General features: G+C 45.5%; 1 protein-coding gene across 4 annotated transcripts; it reads left to right on the forward strand.

The window, feature by feature from the left end:
* The first annotated feature begins 366 nt into the window (after window positions 1–366).
* On the forward strand, window positions 367–21,852 carry cgnb (cingulin b). 4 transcript variants are annotated; one of them, XM_030120720.1, is made up of 21 exons: window positions 367–495; window positions 5,029–6,164; window positions 6,249–6,337; window positions 6,416–6,485; window positions 10,162–10,259; window positions 10,457–10,589; window positions 11,528–11,740; window positions 13,815–13,963; window positions 15,650–15,676; window positions 16,117–16,195; window positions 16,484–16,696; window positions 16,891–16,989; window positions 17,495–17,752; window positions 17,840–18,010; window positions 18,909–19,070; window positions 19,235–19,324; window positions 19,437–19,520; window positions 19,617–19,735; window positions 19,842–19,950; window positions 20,272–20,435; window positions 20,586–21,852. In XM_030120720.1, exons 2-21 carry the CDS (start codon window positions 5,058–5,060, stop codon window positions 20,716–20,718), a joined length of 3,567 nt encoding a protein of 1,188 aa, XP_029976580.1. In that variant the 5' UTR covers window positions 367–495; window positions 5,029–5,057; the 3' UTR covers window positions 20,719–21,852. The 4 variants fall into 4 exon arrangements, with proteins under 4 accessions (XP_029976580.1, XP_029976583.1, XP_029976582.1 ...); XM_030120722.1 differs by having other exon boundaries at window positions 466–485; XM_030120721.1 differs by lacking the exon at window positions 367–495 and adding an exon at window positions 813–1,072.
* The last annotated feature ends 703 nt before the right edge of the window (window positions 21,853–22,555 follow it).

The raw sequence follows: 22,555 nt of genomic DNA on the forward strand, positions 1-22,555 counted from the left end.
TCCTTCAGGAGCAGGATTAAACAGCACTGAGTGCATCTAAAGATGTGACCAGTGAGGGTGTGTTTTGACGGCCTTCTGCTGTATTCCACATTATTCTTGATTATAATGAGCTGGTTATTGAAAGCCTCTCTGTATAGTTTGGTTACGCCATAGTGCCCTCATCAGAACCCTCCAGCTGAGGGAGAAATTCATTTCAAACACCATTAAAACGGCCCATTAAGTCGCCGTGTTGAAACGAGCTTTGCGGCGGGGATGAGGAGAGGAGCCTGATCCTGATCCCGCGGCAGGCGCCGCCTCTCCGGGAGCCGCAGACCAATGGAGTCGGTGCTGAGGCGGGACGACGACTGTCGGATGTGCTGGCAACAGGTTGCACTGGTAGCAGGGGGCGAATCTCCCGATGTCCTCACTTCATTGACTAACATCTTCTCCCTCATCCGCTGGCGCACGCGGGACAGGAGTTCAGGGTTCGGAGCGTCGCTTTACAGGTGCAGTGCTGTAAGTATGGCTGATGGATCATCCCCTGTAAAAGAGGGTTTTCTGGTGGCTGTGCGTCAATTTTAATCGGTTAATTCCGCGCAGAAGTGAGAAAGTAAGTGTCGCGCGCGTGGTTTTGCGGAGCGGGTTTGGTTTGGATGAGCAGGGATGGACACCTGTGGCTTTATGATTGGATTTGGCAGCTGTCTCCTCGCGCTCAAGCCCTTCCTGCTCGCGGCGATGACCGGTAACAAACACGGGGAGGAAGAGGAGGAGGAGGAGGTGTTGTGGGGGGGAGAGAAAGCTTTTTGTTGGTCGCTTTCATGCGCGTTTTCAAAGGTTTGAACGCAGCTCTCTCTAATTGGATCCGACTGCGCCGCGCAAAGAGGATATGAGTTATTATTACAGCAGGGCGAAGGCTTAAGCGGGACGTGACGGCGCCACGCGGGGAGGCAGGTGCGCCCGCTTGTTTATCTTGTTGCTCCGGCTCGTGGTCCCGGAGGCTCGTGTCAACAGCGCGGCGGTTTCGACGCGCGCGGCGCACCGATACTGGCCGAGCGGACAGGTGGGAGTGACGCAAACCATCCGGGACGCACAGGTGCGCGATAACAACACTTTCCACTCACTTATTTACCTTTTTGATAGTTATAAGTTCATTATAGGACACAATTAGGCTACTCTGTCAAGAAATGACACGACGCAGACGTTTTATTTAATGGAAATTGCGTGGCTAAAAGTAAGAGCGTCCTTGTGATGGTGCCTCATATCCTTGTCAACACAGTGTGCAGCTGCTAGCTGTTTGAAGATGGTGTTTCCAATTTTCTTTTATGTACGCTTCTTTTTAAAAAGGAAAAAAAAAAAAAAAGCTCCACAAATAGCATTGACCTAAAATTTATGCTTTGGGTCTGACTTCAAGCGCACTTTGAGGCGTTTGGGTAAACATGCACCTTTAATGAGGAAACAAGCATCACCATGCTGTTGCTATTTTAGACAAGAGGAGCTGCCTCTGCACCACAGCCCATAATGCTGGTGAATAAAGTAGGCTTTCCTGCTTCGGGAAAACGTGTTTTTGGTGTTGAGTTTGGGGGATTCTTCAGACAAAATTCGCTTGCTTCTCATGCTGACATATGTGCTATGGGGTGTGTAGCCTAAACCTTAATTATTTATGATGAGCTAAGTGGAGAGTTATGTCAAATATGATGCTTGATCAGTTTACACATTAGTTAGAGCTGCTATTGCTTTTTCTAAGTGTTAAGCTGTCAATATATTTGTGTGAATATATCAAAAGTGAAAATGTATTCATTATTTACTTGTGGAAATATTATTCAATCAAAAAAAAAAAAATAGTAACTCACATTTGAAAGGCTTTGGCCAGATAATTCTTAGGGTCATTATTTTAAATGACTCAAGAAATGTGTTTATCCATTAACCTCTGAACTGCATTATCCAACTGAAGGTCAAAAGGGCGCTGCAGTCAATCACATGTTAAAAATGAAGGCAAGACACACTAGTCCACTACAGGACGAATACAGAGAGACAGAGATTCACATTTACACCTTCAGGCAATTAGGGGTCGCATACAAATCTCAAATCCCTTTGGACAGTGGAAAAAAACATTTGCACACAGGAAGAACATACTGTATAACTGGATGTGGAATGGTCCCCTCACTGGAGTCAAACTCAGAATATCTATTTTCTGAGGCAATAGTGCTAAACAACAACAATCCCTCCAAATATTACTTGTCAAAATAGTTTATCACCACACCTCTGTTTATTTATTCCGTTAATTGTTTCTATTATTAGACTGACGAGCTTTAAACCACATCACCAAAGCAGAGCATCACTTTAGCTCTTCTTCGCGAACCGGAGGGAGAGACGGCTGGTGAGAGAAAGTTGAGCCTCAGATGTGCAGTAAGACGCCGGGGAGGGCGCAGCAACAAATCCGGCTGAAAAAGAGAGGTGCCTGCTGGGTGAGGAGAAATGGACGAGAGGTGTCTGACGGGCCAGTCGGGTGACATTCCTGTCTCTGTTTACACAGCCATTCCTTGTGACAAGTGAGAGAGAGCACAAGAGGAGGTGAACCAGTTATCACCCAACACTGCTTCGCTACTGGTCTCTGGCCTTTGTTGGACTGTGACCTAAAGAATATATTTACACTGAGAGCACCTCAATAACACTGATGCAGACAAAAATATCAGTCTTTTTAAGAAATAACACATGTTGGATAACATTGATCTGGGTAAAGCCAAACAATCCCACCATTGTCTTGAGGCAGATCACAAGTTCTGCAGACTTGACAGCTTGATGCTATATGTCAAAAAATGGAAAATTTGTTTCTTTTTTTCCTATATTTTTTGCTTTACACTTTGTCGTCCTTTAATTAGTCTCGTCACTTTCCATTTACCGCCTGTGCGGACGGTTTTCTGCATGTGTAGGCTTTACAGCTGATGCTGGCCTAGTTCTGAGTTTCCTCCTAATCTGTCCTTAATATACAAATGCAAACCACGCGCAATGCCGAAAGAGACCGTCTGGAATCCAAAGAATGTTTTTAGGAAAGACAAAGTCTGACTTTGATCCGCTAATCTAACCTTATTGCCGGACGAGGGGGCTGCATGTTAAAGTGTAACCAGCAGTCGTTCAGCGCCAGTTACATTTTAATTCTAAACAGTCGACTTTTGTCAGAGATATAGAAAAGTGAAGCAGACCTGAGTTGAAGGATCATTAAGAAGCAGACGTCGAGATGGATTGAGTCTAAATACAAAGAATAATGAATGTAAGAAGAATTTTGTTTTGTATTTTAATGACGGCAGTGACAGGCACATTCTCTATCTGGGTTTGTCTTGATACCAACAGGAGTGACGCTTATTAGATCCACAACAACCAGATGGGGAATGCACAGCAGGTGTGCGTTTATGTGTGCGCTCCCATACTTGTGTGTGTGTGTGTGGGTGTGTGTGTGTGTCTGCACAGCTCAAAGTAAACAGTCTACGCCTGAGTGGGTCTGCTCTGAAGTTTGGTGGCTGGGGAGACCGACAGCGGCAGCAAGAGAGCGAAGGGAGGCCCATTCCTGACATAGCCCCTAGTGTTTAATGCTCCACAGAGCCCGGACAAAGGGAGGAGTATTCACCTTCATATCGAGCCCATCCCCAGGCTCCTTTTCCAGAGCATATTAGGTGGACATGCTGTTCACACCACGAACGGTGCAGGTGACCCGGTAGTATTTTGCTTGCCTGTAATGTTAAAATGAAAATTGAAAATTACTTTGGTATAAGCGACACCTTTAGTTTTATGATTGAGGATTAAATTGTTGATGGCTTCCAAACCGAATGAGGAAGGGGATAAAAGAATGGAGAGATTCCCTTTAGTAAATATACTATTATTAAAAGTACTTGAAGTGCAAAAACTCCTTTTAGACCCAGGTGGTCGTAACTTCTGAAAATGCGTTGGTGTCTGTTTCTGATGCATGCAGCTCACTGTCCTGCATCTTTTAGATGTCTTCGTACTTCCTCAAAGTGTCGAAGGAACTTTTTTTTTCCTTAATTCATCACCAACAAAGTCGATGAAAGGCAGCCCCCTGTTGCTACACCCACCCTCGTCCCCTCCGGGGGGGCCTACCCCACAGTTTGAGAACCGCTGCCCTACTTATTCCTGATCGTAACCGGTGGCTCATTACCGGGCTTAACCAGCTTAGGTATAACAGTTGTGATTAACCACAAATATTGGATGATTAAACCCGGTCACAGTATTGGACTGTCACGTGATTTTAAAGAAGCTGCACCGGAAACACTAAAAGTATCAATGCAGTGTTATTAGCTGAGTCACGCTGCTCTTTACTTCACGTGCCAAACAGGTAGAAGAACTCTTACACACCTTATATAGACGTTATATCTGCTTGTCGATGAAGTGAATCAGAAACTGGTGAATTTGTATTAACAAATCAGCCTCTTACACATCGCTACAGTTTGACCTTTATACCTTCAATTATTGTCAACAACACTGAATATGATTTAAATAGACATCACTAAAAGAATAATCCAGTCAAACCAATGCCCTCCTTCTGTCTCGTCTCTTTTGTGAAGCATAAAAAAGTGCCTAAGGAAATAAAAGGTAAGAAACTCTTTTTTGGCATGAGGTGTGACAACTACTGCTGTTGTTTTCGTTTTCCTCCTTTCTGTACACACCCTCTGGGGAAAGAAAGCCAGAGCCTGTACAAAGAGACTCTTAGTGCCCCAGTGGCATATTTGGCATGGCATGATTACAATGCAGTCTCACTGAGAAGGAATTTAACCTGCAGGACAGCAAGAGAAGATGACAGCTTCATCAAGATACCAGCCATCTGATATTTGAGCCAAGTCAGAGTGAGAGAGACCCCCTCTGTAAAGAGTCAACAAATAAAAAGACTGAGGAGGCGATGTTCAGCTTGTCTGTCTGCATAGACTTTGATAAAGAGTTTTATCATCCAGACTTCTGCGTTCATGCGCTACACACGTTTCTGTCTTGTGCCGCTGAGTCACCTGCTTTGCATGTCTTGTGTTTTCCTACACGTCCGTCCAGACTGCCAGCCCACAAACCAGGAAGTGAACATGAGCAGCCTCTCCGCCGACAGAAAGCCACTCGTGGACTACGGAGTGCAGATCCGCTTCATCAAAGACCTGGACGACACCGGCGGAAGTTACCCCGAGAAATCCAGGGTCAACAGCAGCGCAACGCCTCCTTCCAGCAAATATGGCGTGGCCGTGCGGGTTCAGGGGATCTCTGGGCATCCTTATGTGGTCCTAAAAGATGGAGAAAAGGGCGACTCGTACGGCGTCCAGTTGAACACTCCCACACCCACTTCTGGCCCCCCTTCACCGTTCAACACGCTTCCCAAACTGAACAATGAACCAGCCGAATTTATCAATCCGTACAGCCCTGCTGCAAATCCAGCGCGCTCCACTGCTTCTCCGGCCGAGGATGAGGACGGGGAGATATTTGGGAGCCCTCATAAAAGGCCTCCAGGTGACGGTCAAGCAGGTACACAGGGGGAGGAGGAAGGGGGAGCTGGGAGGGACAAACAGGGGGAGAGGTCCAAAGCTGTGCCTCAAACCAAAGGCAGTGAAAAAGAGAAAAAACGAGACTGGAGTACTGAGGAGTATAATGAAGCAGGACTGAAGCCTGTAAAACTGAATGGCGCCGGACCCAGAGGGGGGAAGGAGCCTGGCCCGGGTCTCGACGGCTGCAGTGGGAAGAAACCAGGCACGGTGTCGTCTGCACAGTCAACCCCAGCACCTCAGGTGTCGGCCGATCAGGAGCCCGTCCAGGCGATCGACACGAACTCCCTGGCTCCGATCAACAAGCTCATCAGCAAATTCAACAGCGGAGCGCCAGGGAGCGGCCCGCAGGCCCGGGGCCGCTCCGGGGCGAGGCAGCGGCTCAGGTTCGACGAGCGCCGCAGGTCACGGAGCCTGGACGCCCGCAAAGAGCCACAAGTTTCTCTCCCCCCGCCCATTTCCCCCACCCTGAACCCCTACGCCGCTCCTCTGTCCACCTCCTCCCGTTTGCCGGTGTCTTCTGCTCCAGCAGGCGGTAGTCTTGGTAAGAGCCCTGCATCTGTTGCCAAGGTGACGGCGCTGGAGGCCCCCAAGAGGAGCTTAAAGCCACCAGAGAAGTTTGTTGCCAAGGACACTCCTCCAGCCATCGCTAAAAAGCCTGTAAGTGGAGGCAGAGGGGAGCCATTTGAAGTTTGTCCGTCGTTTTGTGGATGTTTAACTCCCTTATTTACTTTGTCTCCGCAGGAGATCCTCCCGAGGAGTCAAAGCACGGAGGTCTTCAACGGGGAAGAGGCTCGAATCCGACAAGCCATTTACAATATCCTCAAAGACGGGTATGAAAAACTGCAAGCACTCTTTGAATCAGCATTTTAGAGTTTACATGTGTGATCCGTTGAATGTTTTCTCACCAGCACCACTGAGAGTGAATCGTCCCTCAAAAGAAAAGTCAACCTCGTCTACGAAACAACGGGCAGCTTCAAGGTAAATCAAATATATCAGCCGACGTGGGGAGATTTACATGTTGAGATCATTTTTACTGAAGGAAAAATGTAGCAGAGAGAGAAACTTTTTTTTTTTTCCAGAAACAGGACAGGAAGTAGAGAGTTCAGTGCTGACCTTAAACAACAGGTGTGACAAATAGTATCAGCTGGAAGTTCTCGTAAATCCTTTGTGCAACTTGTATGCAGGTTGTCTTCACCGGTAAGACGTCACGTGACTGTAGAAGCTGTTAATTACTCCTGTGATTGGAAGTATTTTTCTTTGGTGGTGCTTTTTTTTATGCCTTTGCACTACAGATTATAATATGATTTATTAAAATGTGGTTGCCTCAAGGTTTTGTGCTTGTGGGCTTTTGCAGAGTTTTCCTCCAGATTTCCTCTCAAGGTCCAAAACAGACTCTCAGTTGCTTTTGGTTATGCATGTGAGTGAGTGTGTGATCTGTTTCTACCCTCGCTGTACCCGTACGCAGCTCACCATGACCCCGAGCTGGATAAAGCAGTTCAGAAGATAAAATGAAACCCAGGATTTAAATTTAAATTCACAATACCGTTGAGAGTAACTGAAAATGCTGACCTCTCATTTCCTGTATGAAGCCACGGAGTGTTGTCCAGCGAAGAAAGGTTGCAATTATTGAAACATCGTCCAAAATAATTAAACTAAGCAAAGCACAAATTAACGTTTTCAGACGCCTCCGTCAGCTTTGTGGGTGTCGGCATGCTGGACAATCGCCGGTGTCAAGTACAGGGGTCATTGTTGGAGACATGAAATAACAGGTGGTGAGCAACCTGTTGGTGGTGTAATGTTTATAACGCAGCGTTAGCCGACGGCCTCTGCATGTTCTCCCTGTGCGTTTTCTTTTTCTTTCTCTGGGCTTCCTTTCAAAATCCAAAGACGTGCTTCTTCCGTTAACTGATGACTCTAAATAGTTGTGAATATTTGTGTGTGTAGCCGCTAACACTTCAGATCCAAAGATTGTCATTGAGGAGACTAAAATTAGCAAAAATTGTAGGTAATAGAGACTATCTCCTCTGACACCTTGATAATGTTGCTGGAGCCACAGTCATGAGCATACACACACACACACACACACACACACACACTCTTTAGAAATGTGCATGATTCTGCATAAATCTACATGCTCAAGTTATTCTAATGTGTCCTCACCGTCTCATCCTCCATGTACCTGATAATGTTCGACTCCCTGTTATGCGCCTCTTGCCCTGTTTGTGACCACGTGGATTATTTGCGCCGTCTCGTCTCTTGCCAACAATGCGCCGGCCAGAGGAGAGCTGTGTGTTCAGCGGGCGCAGTCACAGAGAGCCATCAATTATTGAGTTGGAGTGGAACCCTGCACCAGCTGGGGGTTGACTGGCCGGACGGGATGGATCCCTCCCCGAGGAAAACCTGCACTTCACGAGATTTACTTTTCCAGCAGACAACCAGGGTTCTTCAGAGGCAACACACCTCCTGAAGAATCCGGTAACAGCATCAATACACAATGAAAGAGTTTACAGGCTCCCTTTGATTCGTTTAGGTATGCATTTATTTATTTGTTTATGTTCTCGAGGCTATTTCCAGCTCTGCATCAAAACTCAGAACATAAGATCAGGCTCGGGACGGATAGGCGAGTGTTGTACACCCAGGAACTGGTGTGAAATCTTTTGAGGTTATTTGTGATGCAACATTTTGTTTTTACAGCTTTGTGTTTTGAAATATATCAAAAAGTAAAACATGCAGCATGGTTTACATTCCCTGAGCTCCTCTGCTGTCTGCGGCTCCCTCTTAAGCGCCTTTGGTGCGTTTTGCCCGGTTTTCCTGTGTTGTCGGTTCAGGAAGAGTGACAGAGTCGCTACGCTGGCGCGCTGTTTGTGTTTCTGCTTAATTGAGGATCATATGCTGGCGTGTTCAGTTACCCGAGTCCCAGACAGCTGCTGCCAGCGTGTTTGTATAGAGACTGATCACTAAGATGACTAACAGGACGTGTTTACCTGTTGCGACATGCTCAAGCAAACAGCGTTGATGAAATTTAATTGAAACTGCAAAGTCAGGGGAGCCGCTTTGTGGGTATCTGGTTCGAGGAAACAGAAACCTTAAATCTAGAATATTTTGATTCCGTCCCCAATTTAATCTCCATTTTTCCCCCAAGTGATTTTCAGGATTATGCAAGTTCATAAATGTTTTAAGGCTGCGTGTCTGAACTGCAGCCGTCCTCGACTCTATGTTCATATATTGTCATAGTTAATGAGATTTTCAGTCTGTTTTTAGGTGAATGTGAATCTCTTCAACCTGGCACTCCACACATTATTATTGAGTGATAATAAAGTGAGTGTTTGTGCACATTATCAAGACAGAAATAATTGAGGGTGCCAGTCAAAAGATAACGCCTCATATCACAAGTAACTTTCGCATTATTTTCAGGAACCAGTAAAGTAATTCCAATAGTTTCTGAACTATTAAGTCATTTTCAATAACTTTCACAAATTTCCCTCTGAAGTCGCATTTTACCGAGAAAAATCGCCCTCAGAATGAAATGACTCTTTCCAATCAGTTGAAATAATTGCAAGTGCCAACAGAGCCAACATTGGAATTCCAATCAGAAAGCAGAAAAGGGGAAGGGAAAAAAAAAACCACTTCAAATACCAGCTTTTTAATCCACTTTGCAACTCCGTGCCGTTTCAAAGGCCCGACCAGGCCGAATTATCATGTAATTAATGCAAGAAAATATATCAAAGGTAAGAAGGAATTCATCTCAGCTGAACTGTTCTCCTTTAACTGTTTGATGGCCGCTCAGTCTTATCTGTCCACCACTGGTTACAGTCGCTGCATGGGAGCTTATTAGCAGAACAGGGCTGGCTGTGACTTCTCCTTCTAATTGAGTTTTCATTAGTGTGGACTTCGGTGGTGCACATGAGGATATAGCTGACGCAATTCACGCGGCGTGCTTAAAAGAGCTTGTACTTCTTCTCAGTCATGTTATCTCTCATTAATTATCTCATAGTGGGGACAGAGAGAAAGCAGAATGTCCCTGAACGGGATTATCTGCAAACTGTCCTGCGGGGGACGAGAAGAAAGTGAAACAAATCTGTACAGAGTATATCTTGGTAATCCATCACCGATAAGCAGAAGAAAAGTGAGGTCCCCTGAGAAGCAGAACATCCGTGATCCCCGCTTTGTCTCTCTCTCCTCCGTCTATGTGTGTGTGTGTGTGTGTGTGTGTGTAATGACTGTGTAGGAGGATGAGAGAGGTTTCATGGGCAGACTGCGCTTATACCTCTTCTTCAGTGAGAGGGAGCCTCTTCCGAGCGGTGTGGGCGATGAATGAGCTGCCTCTCCGGCTCCGCTCCCTCTCAGCCTGTCAGAAAAGACTTGTTTATGTGGAGAGATCGTCTCTTTTGACGACGTCTGAACACGCTGGCAGGACTTTTTCCTCCCAAAGATTTTATTGACTGTCAGAAACTAGGGCAAGAAATCCAAGTCTGGGTTTTCCTTTCCTTTTTTTCTTTTCTTTTTTTTTTTCTTTTTAAGTTTTTGGAAAATACAGAGCACATCATACACTTGTAAGGTCGACGACGGCAGCATTTCCAGTCTTCCTCTCTGTCCTGTGTTTCAGTTGTGTGTGTGTGTGTGTGTGTGTGTGTCTGTCTGTATTTTTGCACAGAGGAGGGGATCTGAGGGAAGCCTCAGGAAGGAGAACCTTGAGGAACTTCAGGAGCAGCTCAGACGACTGAAGCATGAACTGCATCAGGCGCATGATGAGTAAGACTGTGTGTGTGCGAGCGTGTGTGTGTATGTGTGTGCGTATGTGGTTTTGCATCGCTTAACAGCGAACAATAAACTTGCATACATTGCACCTGTGGGTTTTTTTTTTTTTTTGTTGCTGCTTCATTGATCAGCCTGTTGTGATGAATGGCGATGCATTATTAATGTGTGCGTGTGCGTGTGTGTGTGTGCAGACTGGCTGAGGAGCGTATGGCCCGAGAAAAGGCCGAGTCTCGCGTCCGTCTGCAGGAAGACCAGCTGGCTGAGCTTCAGGAGGAGCTGAGGAGGGTTTCAGAAAACCTGCCTCAGTCGGACTCGCTGCAGACGGTATGAACATACACACACGCACACACACACTGCTGTTAATGGAGTTACAATTAACGTGAACCTTGGTTCCAACCAGTTTTCAGTGTATCTATTTTTTGTATCTTCTAATCTCATCAACTTCTTGTTAATTTTGAAGTTTAAGACATTGGTTCCCTTTGATTACCTTGAATAAAGACTGTCTGATCGCTGAATGTCCAAAACACTCTTGAAAACACTCATTCTCCAGGAGACACAAAAGAAACCGTCCAAATGTAAATCTACTCTTAAAAAGGTCTCGTGACACATGAAGTGAAATTATTGGCTAAAATTCAAGAAACACGTCATCAAGCCTTCCTGTTCATGTAGTGATAGAAACTCTTTCCTTTGGAAGGAAGTGTGTTGTTTTGATTTTTATCATCAGTTTCTATTGCTTTCAGTTTGTCTTGTAGTTTTATAGAAAACCTGCCTTGAATTATCAATGTTAAAAAAAAAAATCAGGTTTCTGATGCACTTCACGCTCGTCTGAAATAAAAAGACATTTCAAAAAAAATGTCTAGATTGAAGAGACAAAAGCAGGAGACTGGATCAAGGATGAAATGTGACGTGACGGCAGGAACCAGCGATGGCTTGGCTGAAAGTGGATCAGAAATCAGCGACAGCGGATCCAGAACAGCCCGGCGTTCACCAGTCATGGTTTTATTTAAGAGAAGAGTTTTGAAAGCTTCATTGAGGAGAGCAGGAAGGCCTCAGCAGTCACGTCACTCAGTGATACATTCTGCTTTCATATTGTGAGGAAATTTCCTCAACAGTTCTTCCTGAAAAGCTGTAAAGAGCTGAGTTTTTCTGGGTTAGACCTGTTATAAGAGTTTCTGACTCTGGAGAGTCCCTGAAGAAAGGGGTGGTAGTATGAGTAGTAATGTCTTTTCAGTTGTTGTCTCTGTGCGCCTCGCTCCCTGCAGGACGTCATGACTCTGCAGACGCAGCTGCTGGAGGCCGCCATGCTCCGCCAGCGCCAAGAGGAGACGCTGCACCAGCGCGAGCGGGAGCTGACGGCCCTGAAGGGGGCGCTGAAGGAGGAGGTGGAGTGTCACGACAAGGAGATGGAGGCCCTGAGGGAGCAGTACAGCCAGGACATGGACAACCTGAAGAAAACTATGGAGGACTTCACACAGGTGGACGTCGCGCTTTGCATTTCATACACAGCAGATCACTCAGATTCCCTCTTTACATCTCCTCAAGAAAACAATACAAACCACAAAATAGAATACTGATCTGCTGTGACACATGTTTATGCATCCAGGCTCATCTTATCAACAAAAATGATTAAAAACTTTCTGAAAATGGAGGTAAAAGGAAGAAATACCCAGGGGAATCCAGTCAGGAATGAAGATATTCAACCTGAGAAAATGTCTTTCACTGGGTACAAGATGACAATATGATTATTACCTACTGTCAGGCTTACTCCTGTGCTTCTGAGCAAAAAATTAACTTAATTTGACTCAGAGTAAGGAACTAAATATTCTAACGGCTCCAATTTTACTGAACAAATAAGAGGAAGTAAATAAACTGCAGGGAAAATCAAACAGGCATTAGAAGAATGTGTTGTGGTGTATTAATGAGTAACTGGGTGGTGGGAAAGATCCCGCTTCCAACGGAGGGAAAAATGCACCGGAATTTTGGCCAAATGAGCAGCTGTGAAGTTTCTAAGTAGACGATGTGAAATCACTGACTGCGATGGCATTTTTGCATGTGAATGAAAATTTACAACTCTATTGCAGTGAAGCTGAAAACGGCAGACTTAAAAATGGGATTTCCCCCTCTTGTCACTTTCCCAACACCAAAAATGCGTTTTTCAACATTCCTTTCTTTCGTCATCAAGATCTTCTGCTTTAAAAAGTCATTTTACACACAAGATGCTTCAAACATTCAACACAAATATCAGAACTTTCTCGTCTTTACATTCTCCAACCTGTCTCTTTACTTGTTTTCACCTCCAAGAGGACGATTCAGTTACAGTGACAGGATGGAAGCAGCTCACAGTAACATCATCCAGACTGAAGCTGCAGAAATTATTCAACCTTTAATCATAATTCATGCTTTCTTTGTTTAAAAAATTGACACAATGCTATGAAAGTGATTGATTTATGATCTGTTGCATTAAGATCCAGCTGCTGTATCCATGCTGACATAGTGTACAGTCACAATAATGTCTTTTTTTTTTCCACTTTTACTTTAAAGAAGTTGGATACTTTTACTTAAACCTGTACTTCCACTCAGATCTCTGTACCTGCATTAATATTTAATCGTTTCATGTTTTTCATCTCTTGGTTGATACGTCACAGTTGAGAATGAGGAGGAAACCGCCGGAATGTTTTCATCTCTCGGTGAAGGTTTGATGGGAGAACCGTCAGGTTGTACCTGTCAGGCAGTTTGTGTCCTGCACGACTTATTAAGGATTTAATAACAACCAGCTTTTGATGCTGCATCTGCCTGTTGAACATGACGGCTTTACCTTGTCATTCCGTTTCATCTGTCGGTGTGCAGCGAGTGTTCGAACTCCGAGCCCGAGTCGCGCCGGGTCGGGCTGAGCCCGGCTGCTAAAGAGAATATGGCTGCCTGTGATCGCAGCCCAGAACTTTTCCAGCTGAATTTCCATTGTTGAAGTTTCTGCTTTCTAGCCGGTAGACTATTTTTGAGGGGGCCTAACTGTCGGATGTGCCTGTGAGGCAAACTTGAGGAATATATGTATGTGCAGGAATAGATCATTATGCAGATTTGAGGAAGCGGTAACGGCAGCGTCGGGGAGAAAAAAGTAACATGCAGCCTGAGAGCAGGAAGTTAGCAGACAGGCTGCCAGTTGCTTCTGATGAGGTGAAGTATTTGGCGAGATGCGGATTCCAGCAGTTGGATCTTTGTCTGTAAGGACTGTACTGCGCTTCATCTTGTTTATTTGATATTTTGCAACATTATTTTTTAGGTAGAAGTATTTTAATGGGTGCAGCGCATGCTGATGAAAGCAAAAGTTAAAAGATGTGTTTCTCCGCTGCCTCAGGTTCAACATTTACTTGGAAATAAAGCCGAATTAAAGGGGAAATGTGTTGGATTAGATATTGCCATGTGCCCTTTGAATGACTGCGCTTTCGCATGTCACAACAATGAGAAGGATGGTTGATAAACACATTCTCAACACTTCCATAACTCTAAAAATAATTTGTGTTTGTGTGTGTGTGTGTGTTCATGCATCAGTCCCAGGAGCAGATCGAGGAGGAGAGGGAGAGGGTGAACGCCTCGGTGTTGACGCTGGAGGAGGAGCTGGAGAGCAGCAGGGATCGGGGGGAGCGGTGGAAGACGGAGCTGGAGGCCACCACCAAGGAGCTGAGCAAAACCAAACAGGAGTCAGTATCTGCAGTCGTTTTGCTTTTTCTGCACACGCTGGAAGACAGTAATGAGCCCGTCTGTCCAGAGTTTTTCTTATTTATTTCAGCTTTCACAGAAAGAAACATTTATTGAGACGATCCCCCCAGAACATGTTCACGCTTTGACAGTTAAACTGTGGTGATGAAAAGCAGCATCAAAGACCAGCGACCCACTTTTAACTGGAACAACATAGAACCTCCCATATATGGATGGATGGATTTTAACGTGAGGACCATGATAACAGAGTTATTTCAAACAATCCAAAAAAAAAAAAAACCTCACAATCTAATCTAATCTAAATTATAATCAAAGAGGGCCACACACTCATGTCCCGGGTTCAAATCCAGGTTTAGCTTCAGAATATTTCGGGTTTTTTTTCAGGTACTTCAGTTTCACAGTTGAGAAACACACATTTGGGACTAGCTGGTGGTTCCAAATGGCCCAGAGACGTGATTAATTAATGCCTGGACTTCTCTGTGTGCGTGGAGCTCTCCTCTCAAGAGGGCTCATCAAACTCTGCACGTTCAGATTTCTGGTGATCCTCCTCTTTGATAACAGCAGTCGGTATACAAACGGCATCGTCTCGCATTCTCTCCGCTAGTCTGTTTTATCTCATCGCTAGAAGCAAAAATCCACTGCGAGACGTTCCCAATTGTCCTTAATCCGAGTAATCGTTAACATTGTCTGTTTGGGCCACACCTGTCTGGTCCGGGGATTAACTTTGATTTATGGATTTTTCATGTGTTTCCCAGTAATAATGTGACATTTCAGGCTTCTGGACACTTTAGTGAGCTTTAAAATTCTAATAGTGTTAGAAATAAATAAATTGGGACATAGCAGGAAGAGATGGCAAACTGAACCACCGACACTTGGATTGAAAGACAATCCATTCTACACAGCCTCATCGTAGTTTTCCCCTCCTCTTCTTGCTGTTCGCCATGATGTCGTCTCAGAAAAAGACCTTTCCTCGACCCCCAGATTGTTCTTACTGCTGATGCTCTCTGGCTGCTTGGCGCTGCCTGTCAGTCCCGTCTGATAGAGCCACAGCTATGTGATGAAGCAGACTGTATAGATAACGTAACGCTCTGGTTTTCCTTCCTCTGGTATCTCATGAAACTGAAGTGGTTCGTGTTTTGGCCTTTGTGCAGATCAGGCAGTGTTTACTGCTGCTGTTCCTGGATTCAGACTCTTCCACCGGGAGCTCTGATTACACATTCTGTATCTTCAAAGATGTCATGAAGTTCAAAGAAGCTCAAACTCAATAATCAATGTTGTTTTAAAGATGGAATAAATAAAGCGAGGGGCTAATGTTGGCGAGCCTGCACGCTGAGCCGGGCTCCTCCTGGAACATCACAACAAACAGTGAGAGCAGCAGCAGCAGTAAGGAAGCGCTCTCTCTTCAACCGGCTCGTGTTCGCAGCTTCTTCCCGCCACTTTGAACCGACTGTTGTAACACATTTCAGCCTCGGTCAAGCATCAAACGCAGCCTGTCCTGTCTGACACCCCCTACAGTCAGAATCAGTTCATAGCATCGATACATCTGTCTGGAAACTTCAGAACATCCCAGAAAAAGATGCCAAGAGACACAGTGAGAGCTCCATCCTGTAATATATGATTTCTCATGAGTTATTTTTTTTCTTTCGCCTGATTTTTTCACTCGGCAGGAACAGGAGACCCTCCAGCCATCGAACGTGAGAGAAAAATTAGTCTGGCTTTGTTTGGTTTGACTAGATTTAGCCTGGTTTTGATTAGACGTTGTATAAAAATTGACTAGAAGAGTTATCAGCGTGGATTTCGTATCTGATGATATCTGTTTTCATCATTAACTCATTTTCTAACAGTAATCTATTGATAATAAACCCAATTGTAGTCTCCGTGATTTTCCTTCTGATGACCAATCGATTAAATTCTCTTGTTGAATTGTTCTTTACACCAATCAGATTGTGCTGGAATGAAAGACACTCTCTGGACGCAGTGATGTTTTAATGAACCAGAGCCACATTAGTCTCACTAACTTGTATGTTGTTGTCTTTTGTTCTGTTTCGGTGTTTCAGTTCTTAGATCTTCATGCATATTTCATGTGCGCGGCCAAGATATTTTCGATTTTAAAAGTTTCCCTTCCTTTGTGCAGGCTGAAGGATCTTCAGGGTTCACTCCTCGGCGTGAAAACACAGCCTCCCGCCGCTAATGAGAGCCCGTCTTTAGCAGAGGTAATTCAGCACACCAAGCAAAGATTATGCTCCTGTGTGGGTGAAATCCAGGGGCTTGTTTCTGTGTACACCATCTTTTCGCAGTGTTTTGAGCAGTGCTGTGGTTGTGGATTCTGCTTTGGCTGAAGTTCAGACTGTTTTTGCCTCTCTCCTCCATTCATTTCTCCTGCAGACAAAAATATGCACGCTTACATGCTCGGTTCTCATATCAACTCTTTTGTCGTGCGCCCCGGCACGGCGCTTTTTACTCCCAGACACAATTATTCATCTCTGATTACTTATCCCAAGGAGCTTCGGCGTTGCCATGACGACCTGAAGCGGACTCGCGCTGATCTGGACAAACAAAAGAGCGAGCTCGACGAGAGGAACGAGGCACTTCAGACGCTGAAGAGGGCGAGCGGAGCGAAGGAGGCCGAGCTTCAATCCGAGATCGCCGAGCTGAAGGAGCAATGGCAGAGAGATAAGGCTGCGCTGGAAAAGGCACTCGAGAAGGCAAAGGAGGTGAAACATCGTCTGGGTTTCATAGAACTGATGATATAAACAACTCGAGAGGGCATAAGGAGAAGCTCTCGTCTCGTTTGACGCACAAAACAAACAAGACGCCGTAGTTTCTGTGGAGACAAATGTGCAAAATTACAGAAACGGTGCAGGCAAAGTGAGTCAAGTGTCGAAAAATGTTTCCATGTCCTCCACAGTCGTCAGCCGGGGCGACAGAAAAGACTGCGGTGGATCAAAGCACCAATCAGGAGCTCCAAGAGGCAAACAATCGCCTCAGAGAGAGGCTGGCCCGCATGGTACTGCACAGCTGCGCACACACACACACACACACACACATGCACACGCACGCAAAATTATGTAAACACACATACTGTACAAGAACAGAAGAAACATCCTCCCACACAGGCGCTATTTTCAACCAGGAGATGTGGAGTAAATCGTCCAAAAAAACAAACTCAAACATGTGAGCTTAGGAAATAATCCCTCCAAGATAAATTTGCATAAAATGCTGCTTTGTGCTTCATGTGCATTGAAAACATTAAGTGTTACAGCTGTTTTAAAAACACGCATCAATTTAGATGGTAAAATTAATACAAACTAACCTGCTCTGCATGTGAACAGTCTGGGTTTTAATCGACCTGCTTTGAATATGAAAAGGCTTGCATCCCTTTATTATACAGAAAACTTTCTTCCTAATTTACATGTCGCTCAGGTTATGAAGTACTGGAGTTCTTGTTTTTATTGATAAAAATAGAAAATATTGCGCTCATGTTCACATTTGCTTTTCTTTTTCCTCTCCAGACGAGGCTTCACTCCAGTTTGCCCCGGAGCTCGGAGGCAGAGGAGGCGGTGGAGGCCCTGGAGGACGAGAACCGCTCCCTCAAGTCCCAGCTGGAGGAGGCCAAGAGGGGAGCGACCCGCCTGAGCAAAGAGAGGGACGACCTGACCCGGAGGCTGGAGGAGAGGGAGCTGGAGAGGGACGCCCTGAGGAGGGGCAAGAGCGACGTGGAGGAGCAGAAGAGGCTGCTGGACCGAGCGCTGGAGAAGATCAACAAGGAGGTGAGAGAACGTGCAGACCAAAGGTCTCGGCGTGGCGATACGTGATCCGGACGTCCTCATTTCCTACGTTTATCCACGCGAGCGCAGATGGAGATGATGATGGGAGACTCCAGGCAGTCGGTGGTCGCCCTGCAGACACAGCTGGACGAATACAGGGAGCGTTCCAGGAAGGACCTGCAGGAGGCGCAGCGCAGCAGCAAGGACCGGCTGGCCGAGCTGCAGAGGGCCCAGAGCAGCCTGAAGGCCCAGCAGGAGGAGGTGAGGCTGAGGGGCCGGGACAGCTCCTTCCTGGGAGAATAGACGGCAGAAACTGACCTAACTTCAACCGAAACATAAGACGAGCTGGACTTTGTAGCGCCATTGCAGGAAGTGAAATAAATGAAAACTTAAGGCCAGAAACCATCAGTAGAAATGCTTGAAAAGCTACTTTTATTCTGTGCTTATATTTTATAACCGATGCTTTTGAGTAAATAGCAGCATTTCCTGCTTTTAACCTTTTTTTTTTTATATATAAGCTGTTCTTCACATTCACTACTATAGATCAGATCATTTATGGAGCCATTCAACGCAACAACAGTTTGTTTTTAGTTTTTTCCCAGATTTTTTTTTTTTTTTTTAGCAACAATTTAAAATAACTGAACAAAAATATACAGAACAAACAACTTGTACGCTCAAATGAAGTAGGAAGAACTTTGAAAACTTATAAGGCTTTTCAGATTTTATTCGGCTTATAAGATTTCTCAGTTACAGCCTCTATTCTGTATTTTTCAGTGACAATTATCAAACGTTTTCAACTAATATCATGGTGATGATAATAAAAACTGTCCTTACTGTGGCCACTATAATACAACAGCCTTTAACATGACCGTAGATTCAAACTCATAAGTTTTGGGGGCTGTGGTATAAACTGCTTTCCAGGAGTGTAAAAATAAACCAAGAATTGAAACAAATCTCTTCCAAGATTTGAAACTTGGTAAAACTTTAGATGTTTCCGCGTTGAGAAAATTCGGTTTGTAGCAAATAAGTAAACTGTGCACGAAGACCCAACAAAGTCCAAAATAAACCTGGACGAGCTCGTGAATCCCCAAAAATCCTTAAACGGGAAGAAGTCCCACATCATTTCATAAATAACTCCCTCCATCCTGTTTCCTTTCAGGTTTCTCGGCTGAAGAAGGATCTGCTGGTGTGCAGCGAGGAGAGAGACAGCGCCCAGCTGGAGCGCGATCTCCTCAATAACCGCCTCAAACATTTAGAGAGCGAGTTCGAATCCGAAAAGAGCTCGCAGAACGACCGCTCCCGAGAGATCAGAGGCCTGGAGGTGAGGCTTTCGGGGTCAAAGGTCAACTAAATGCGGGGGGGAGTAAATTACCAAGCAGAGTTCAGGAGGAATAAATAGTCTGAGAGACATTCATGTGATGTTTCAGGTCAGAGGGTTGGATGGAATGAGAAATGTGAATTTTAATAAACTCTGTGCGTTCGCAGGATAAAATGAAGTCTCTGGAGATCGAGCTGGACGAGGAGAGGAGCAGCGTGGAGCTCCTCAACGACCGCATCACCCGAAGCAGAGATCAGGTCGGCAGATTTGAATTTCATGCAAATAAGAAGGATTCGCTTCAGCATCGCTGCTCTGCACGATACGTTGGCTCACACCGCCTCCGCACGGCGGCCCCTTTGTTCCTCTCAGGTGGATCAGCTTCGCTCGGAGCTCATGCAGGAGCGCTCGGCCAGACACGACCTGGAAATGGACAAGAGCGCCCTGGAGAGACAAGTATAAAGACACAAACGCCTTCATCGTGCACCGCACAGATCAGTCAAGCCAGGCTTTTGTTTGAAAGACGCCTGCTGCCGTCGCTCTGCTCCGCAGGTGAAGGAGCTGAAGTCTCGCATGGCGGACATGGAGGGGCAGCCGCGGCCCACCGCTGGAATCACCCTGCTGGAGAACAAAATCCAGGAGCTGGAGGAGAGACTCCGCAGTGAGGAGAGGTCTGACAGACATGAAGCAGCGTTGCATCCATGCACAGTGCAGCAACCCTGTGTGTCAACTTCTATAAATATCGAGAGAAAAACAGTTTGGTTTTTCATTTTCCAGGGAGAAGTCCAGCATCCAGGCCTCTCAGAGACGAACAGAGAGGAAACTGAAGGAGCTCACCGCCACGTTGGACCAGGAGAGAACTCAGCACGTGGAGCAGAGAGACCAGGTGCCGATTATCATGATCTGACTGCATATTGCATTTTATTAGCTTTGGAGGACCTGATCCTTTTTTTAAACACAGAAGCAGTCACTTCTTCACACGTTACTAATCTCATCTTCACTCATCTCGACCCAAACCTCACCTCACTCCACCAGCAGAACGCCCTCTGACCCCCTGACCCCGATCATCTTTCTGAATCCTCAGCATTTATAGACGAACCCGTAAACCCTTTCACCCCCTCTGGTCCCCCACCAGCCCCCCCGAGCCCTCACCTCCGACCTCCTCCGCTCCCCTTTAACCCCCTTCCTCTCCCTCTCGGCCCTCCAGCTGTCCCTGCGTGTGAAGGCCCTGAAGCGGCAGGTGGACGAGAGCGAGGGCGAGGTGGAGCGCCTGGAGGGCGTCCGCCGCAAGGTTCTCAGAGACCTGGAGGAGCAGCAGGAGCTCCAGGAGGCCCTGCAGGCCAAGGTCACGGCGCTGGAGGCCGAGCTGAAGTAGGAAACGTCGAATCGAAGGCTCTACCTTAACTGCTCCCGAGTCGTTTCTGCACTAGGGGGCGCTGTGCAGTAGCTAACCAGTCAGTGAGGTGAACCTTATGAACAAGTCTGAAGCAGCATCAATAGTTATTTCCTCACTTTCTGCAGGCGGAAGTCGCAGCACACACACCGAACAGCTCTGGGCTCCACCGCTCTGAGCTCTGAGGAAGAGGACGGCTTCTTCGACAGCAACATCACCTCCATCCTCAGCGAAGGTCACCTGCAGACCTCCAACTGCTAGGTGAAGAAGCAGCAGCACAGAAAAGATTTAAAAAGAGGTATCCGGGGCACGCAGGAACTCTGCTGCCTCACCTCACCTCACAGTCGCTCCTCTTGGTTTTATTTTTAGCGCGGCGGTCCAGCAGAGACAGGCTGTCGGCGTAACGAGCTGTGGTTATGATTCCTTCACCGCTGTCATGTTTAATCTGAGAAGAGGCCTTTTGTTTCTCTGTGATGCTCAAGTGAAGACTACAGGGTTTTAAATTCATGGGGTTTTTTTTCTAAAAGCTTCTCTGCTGTGTAGAATAATTCCTGCTGCAGCACAGCGCTGTGGCTTCCGTTCACGCCATACAGAAGATTTGCATTTTCACATCACCTTGAAAAACCCCAACGTTCTTCTAATGTCTCCAGTCTGTTTGCTTTTGCATGTTGAGTTAACATTTATCAGTGTTCGCAGCTCCAAGTGGTTCTTTTATTGTTGAAAGTAACTTTTTTTTTCTTTGTTTTTTTTTTACCTTTTAAATGTGACAGTTGTGGCCCGTTGAAACTGAGGCTGTATTTTTATGACACCGTATTCGCTTTAGCTCAAAGACAATCAAAGATACATGCAGTAGCACTGTGTAATCTCAGAGACGACGGACTTTTCTACTTTATGATCCTCATGCGGTGTGATGTTTGGGATGTATTGATCAGAATTCATGTGCATGTCTTCACTGAAATGCCTTAAAAATTAACCTTGTGTCCATTTTTACCTCATATCTGTTCTGCATGTGATCTGTTAACAGGCTGCTGCTGCTGCTGTGATAATTTAAATAGTATTTCCCATGCTTGTCAGCGCCCGCATCTTTGCCTGTACGTTTGTATTAGAAAAATCATCATGAGCTTATTGCTGAAAGTGTTCCACATTTCTCCATGTTGCACCTGGCCGTAATGAATGTTCGTGTAATCCTTTGGCATTTTAAACGTGTCAGTTTTGAAATTTGCTTTGGTGGAATTACAGGTGGCTGTTCACGCAGTTGAAATGTGTTCACTGAGCTGCTGGGGACGTTTGACGAGTGGAGCAGAGCTTTATGAGCTTCCCAGCAGTTCTGACTAAACTTTGATGCACATTTTGGACCACATGTAGAATAAAAACATAAATATATTAATTCTTTCTTTTTCTTGCCTATTTTTTTTTACTTTCCACTCTGCATTTTAATGCATTTTTATCATTCATTCTAAAAAGAAAATCTATAATTATTGATTATTGATCATCTGAAACTTTCTGTAATAGTTTTTCTTGTTGCTGCTTGCTAATGTACTTACAGCCGGGGCGCTGGAGGATTTGTCTTCTCAAAAATTAATGTAAAATGTTCATGCTGCTGCACGAGTCGGACCCAGCCATCAAATCTAATCGAGTCAATTAGATCAGTTTCAGTTGCTGTCTTTGTGTTTCAAGATATCCTCTTTGTGGAAAGTCTGCACCTCACAGAGGAATCCGATCCAGGAAGTTACAGGAGGAAACTTTGTACTTAACAGCCACCCAGGTTAAGACACCGTGCTAGTAATCGTTTAAAACCTCACTAGTTTTCATGACACATCTTACCTGGAGGGTTAAACCTGCCCGTATGCGTCTCTGAGGGAGGAACCTGCAGCAAGCCTGAACTCTTCAAGTAACAAAAAAAAAGGTATAAAAGCATCCAGTAGGGAAATCGAAGCAAATAGTCTGAATGGGCTTGTTGTTGCTCTGTGAAACAGAAATGATTGTTCTGTTGTTGAGAAGTTTTAGACAGTGTAGTGTACAATAAAACGCATCCAGGAACTTCCTCTCTGCAAAAAGCTGCATATTCAAGTATAGTTTAACGTATCAATGAACCAGA

Source organism: Salarias fasciatus, chromosome 22 (genome assembly GCF_902148845.1).
Source record: "Salarias fasciatus chromosome 22, fSalaFa1.1, whole genome shotgun sequence".
Lineage (NCBI taxonomy): Eukaryota > Metazoa > Chordata > Actinopteri > Blenniiformes > Blenniidae > Salarias > Salarias fasciatus.

Coding starts and splice junctions, on each gene's coding strand:
- cgnb (XM_030120720.1), top strand. CDS start 5,058: ATGAGCAGCCTCTCCGCCGACAGAAAGCCACTCGTGGACTACGGAGTG. Junction 16,196..16,483: donor AGAGCCCGTCTTTAGCAGAG/GTAATTCAGCAC, acceptor ACTTATCCCAAG/GAGCTTCGGCGTTGCCATGA. Junction 19,325..19,436: donor TCACCCGAAGCAGAGATCAG/GTCGGCAGATTT, acceptor TGTTCCTCTCAG/GTGGATCAGCTTCGCTCGGA.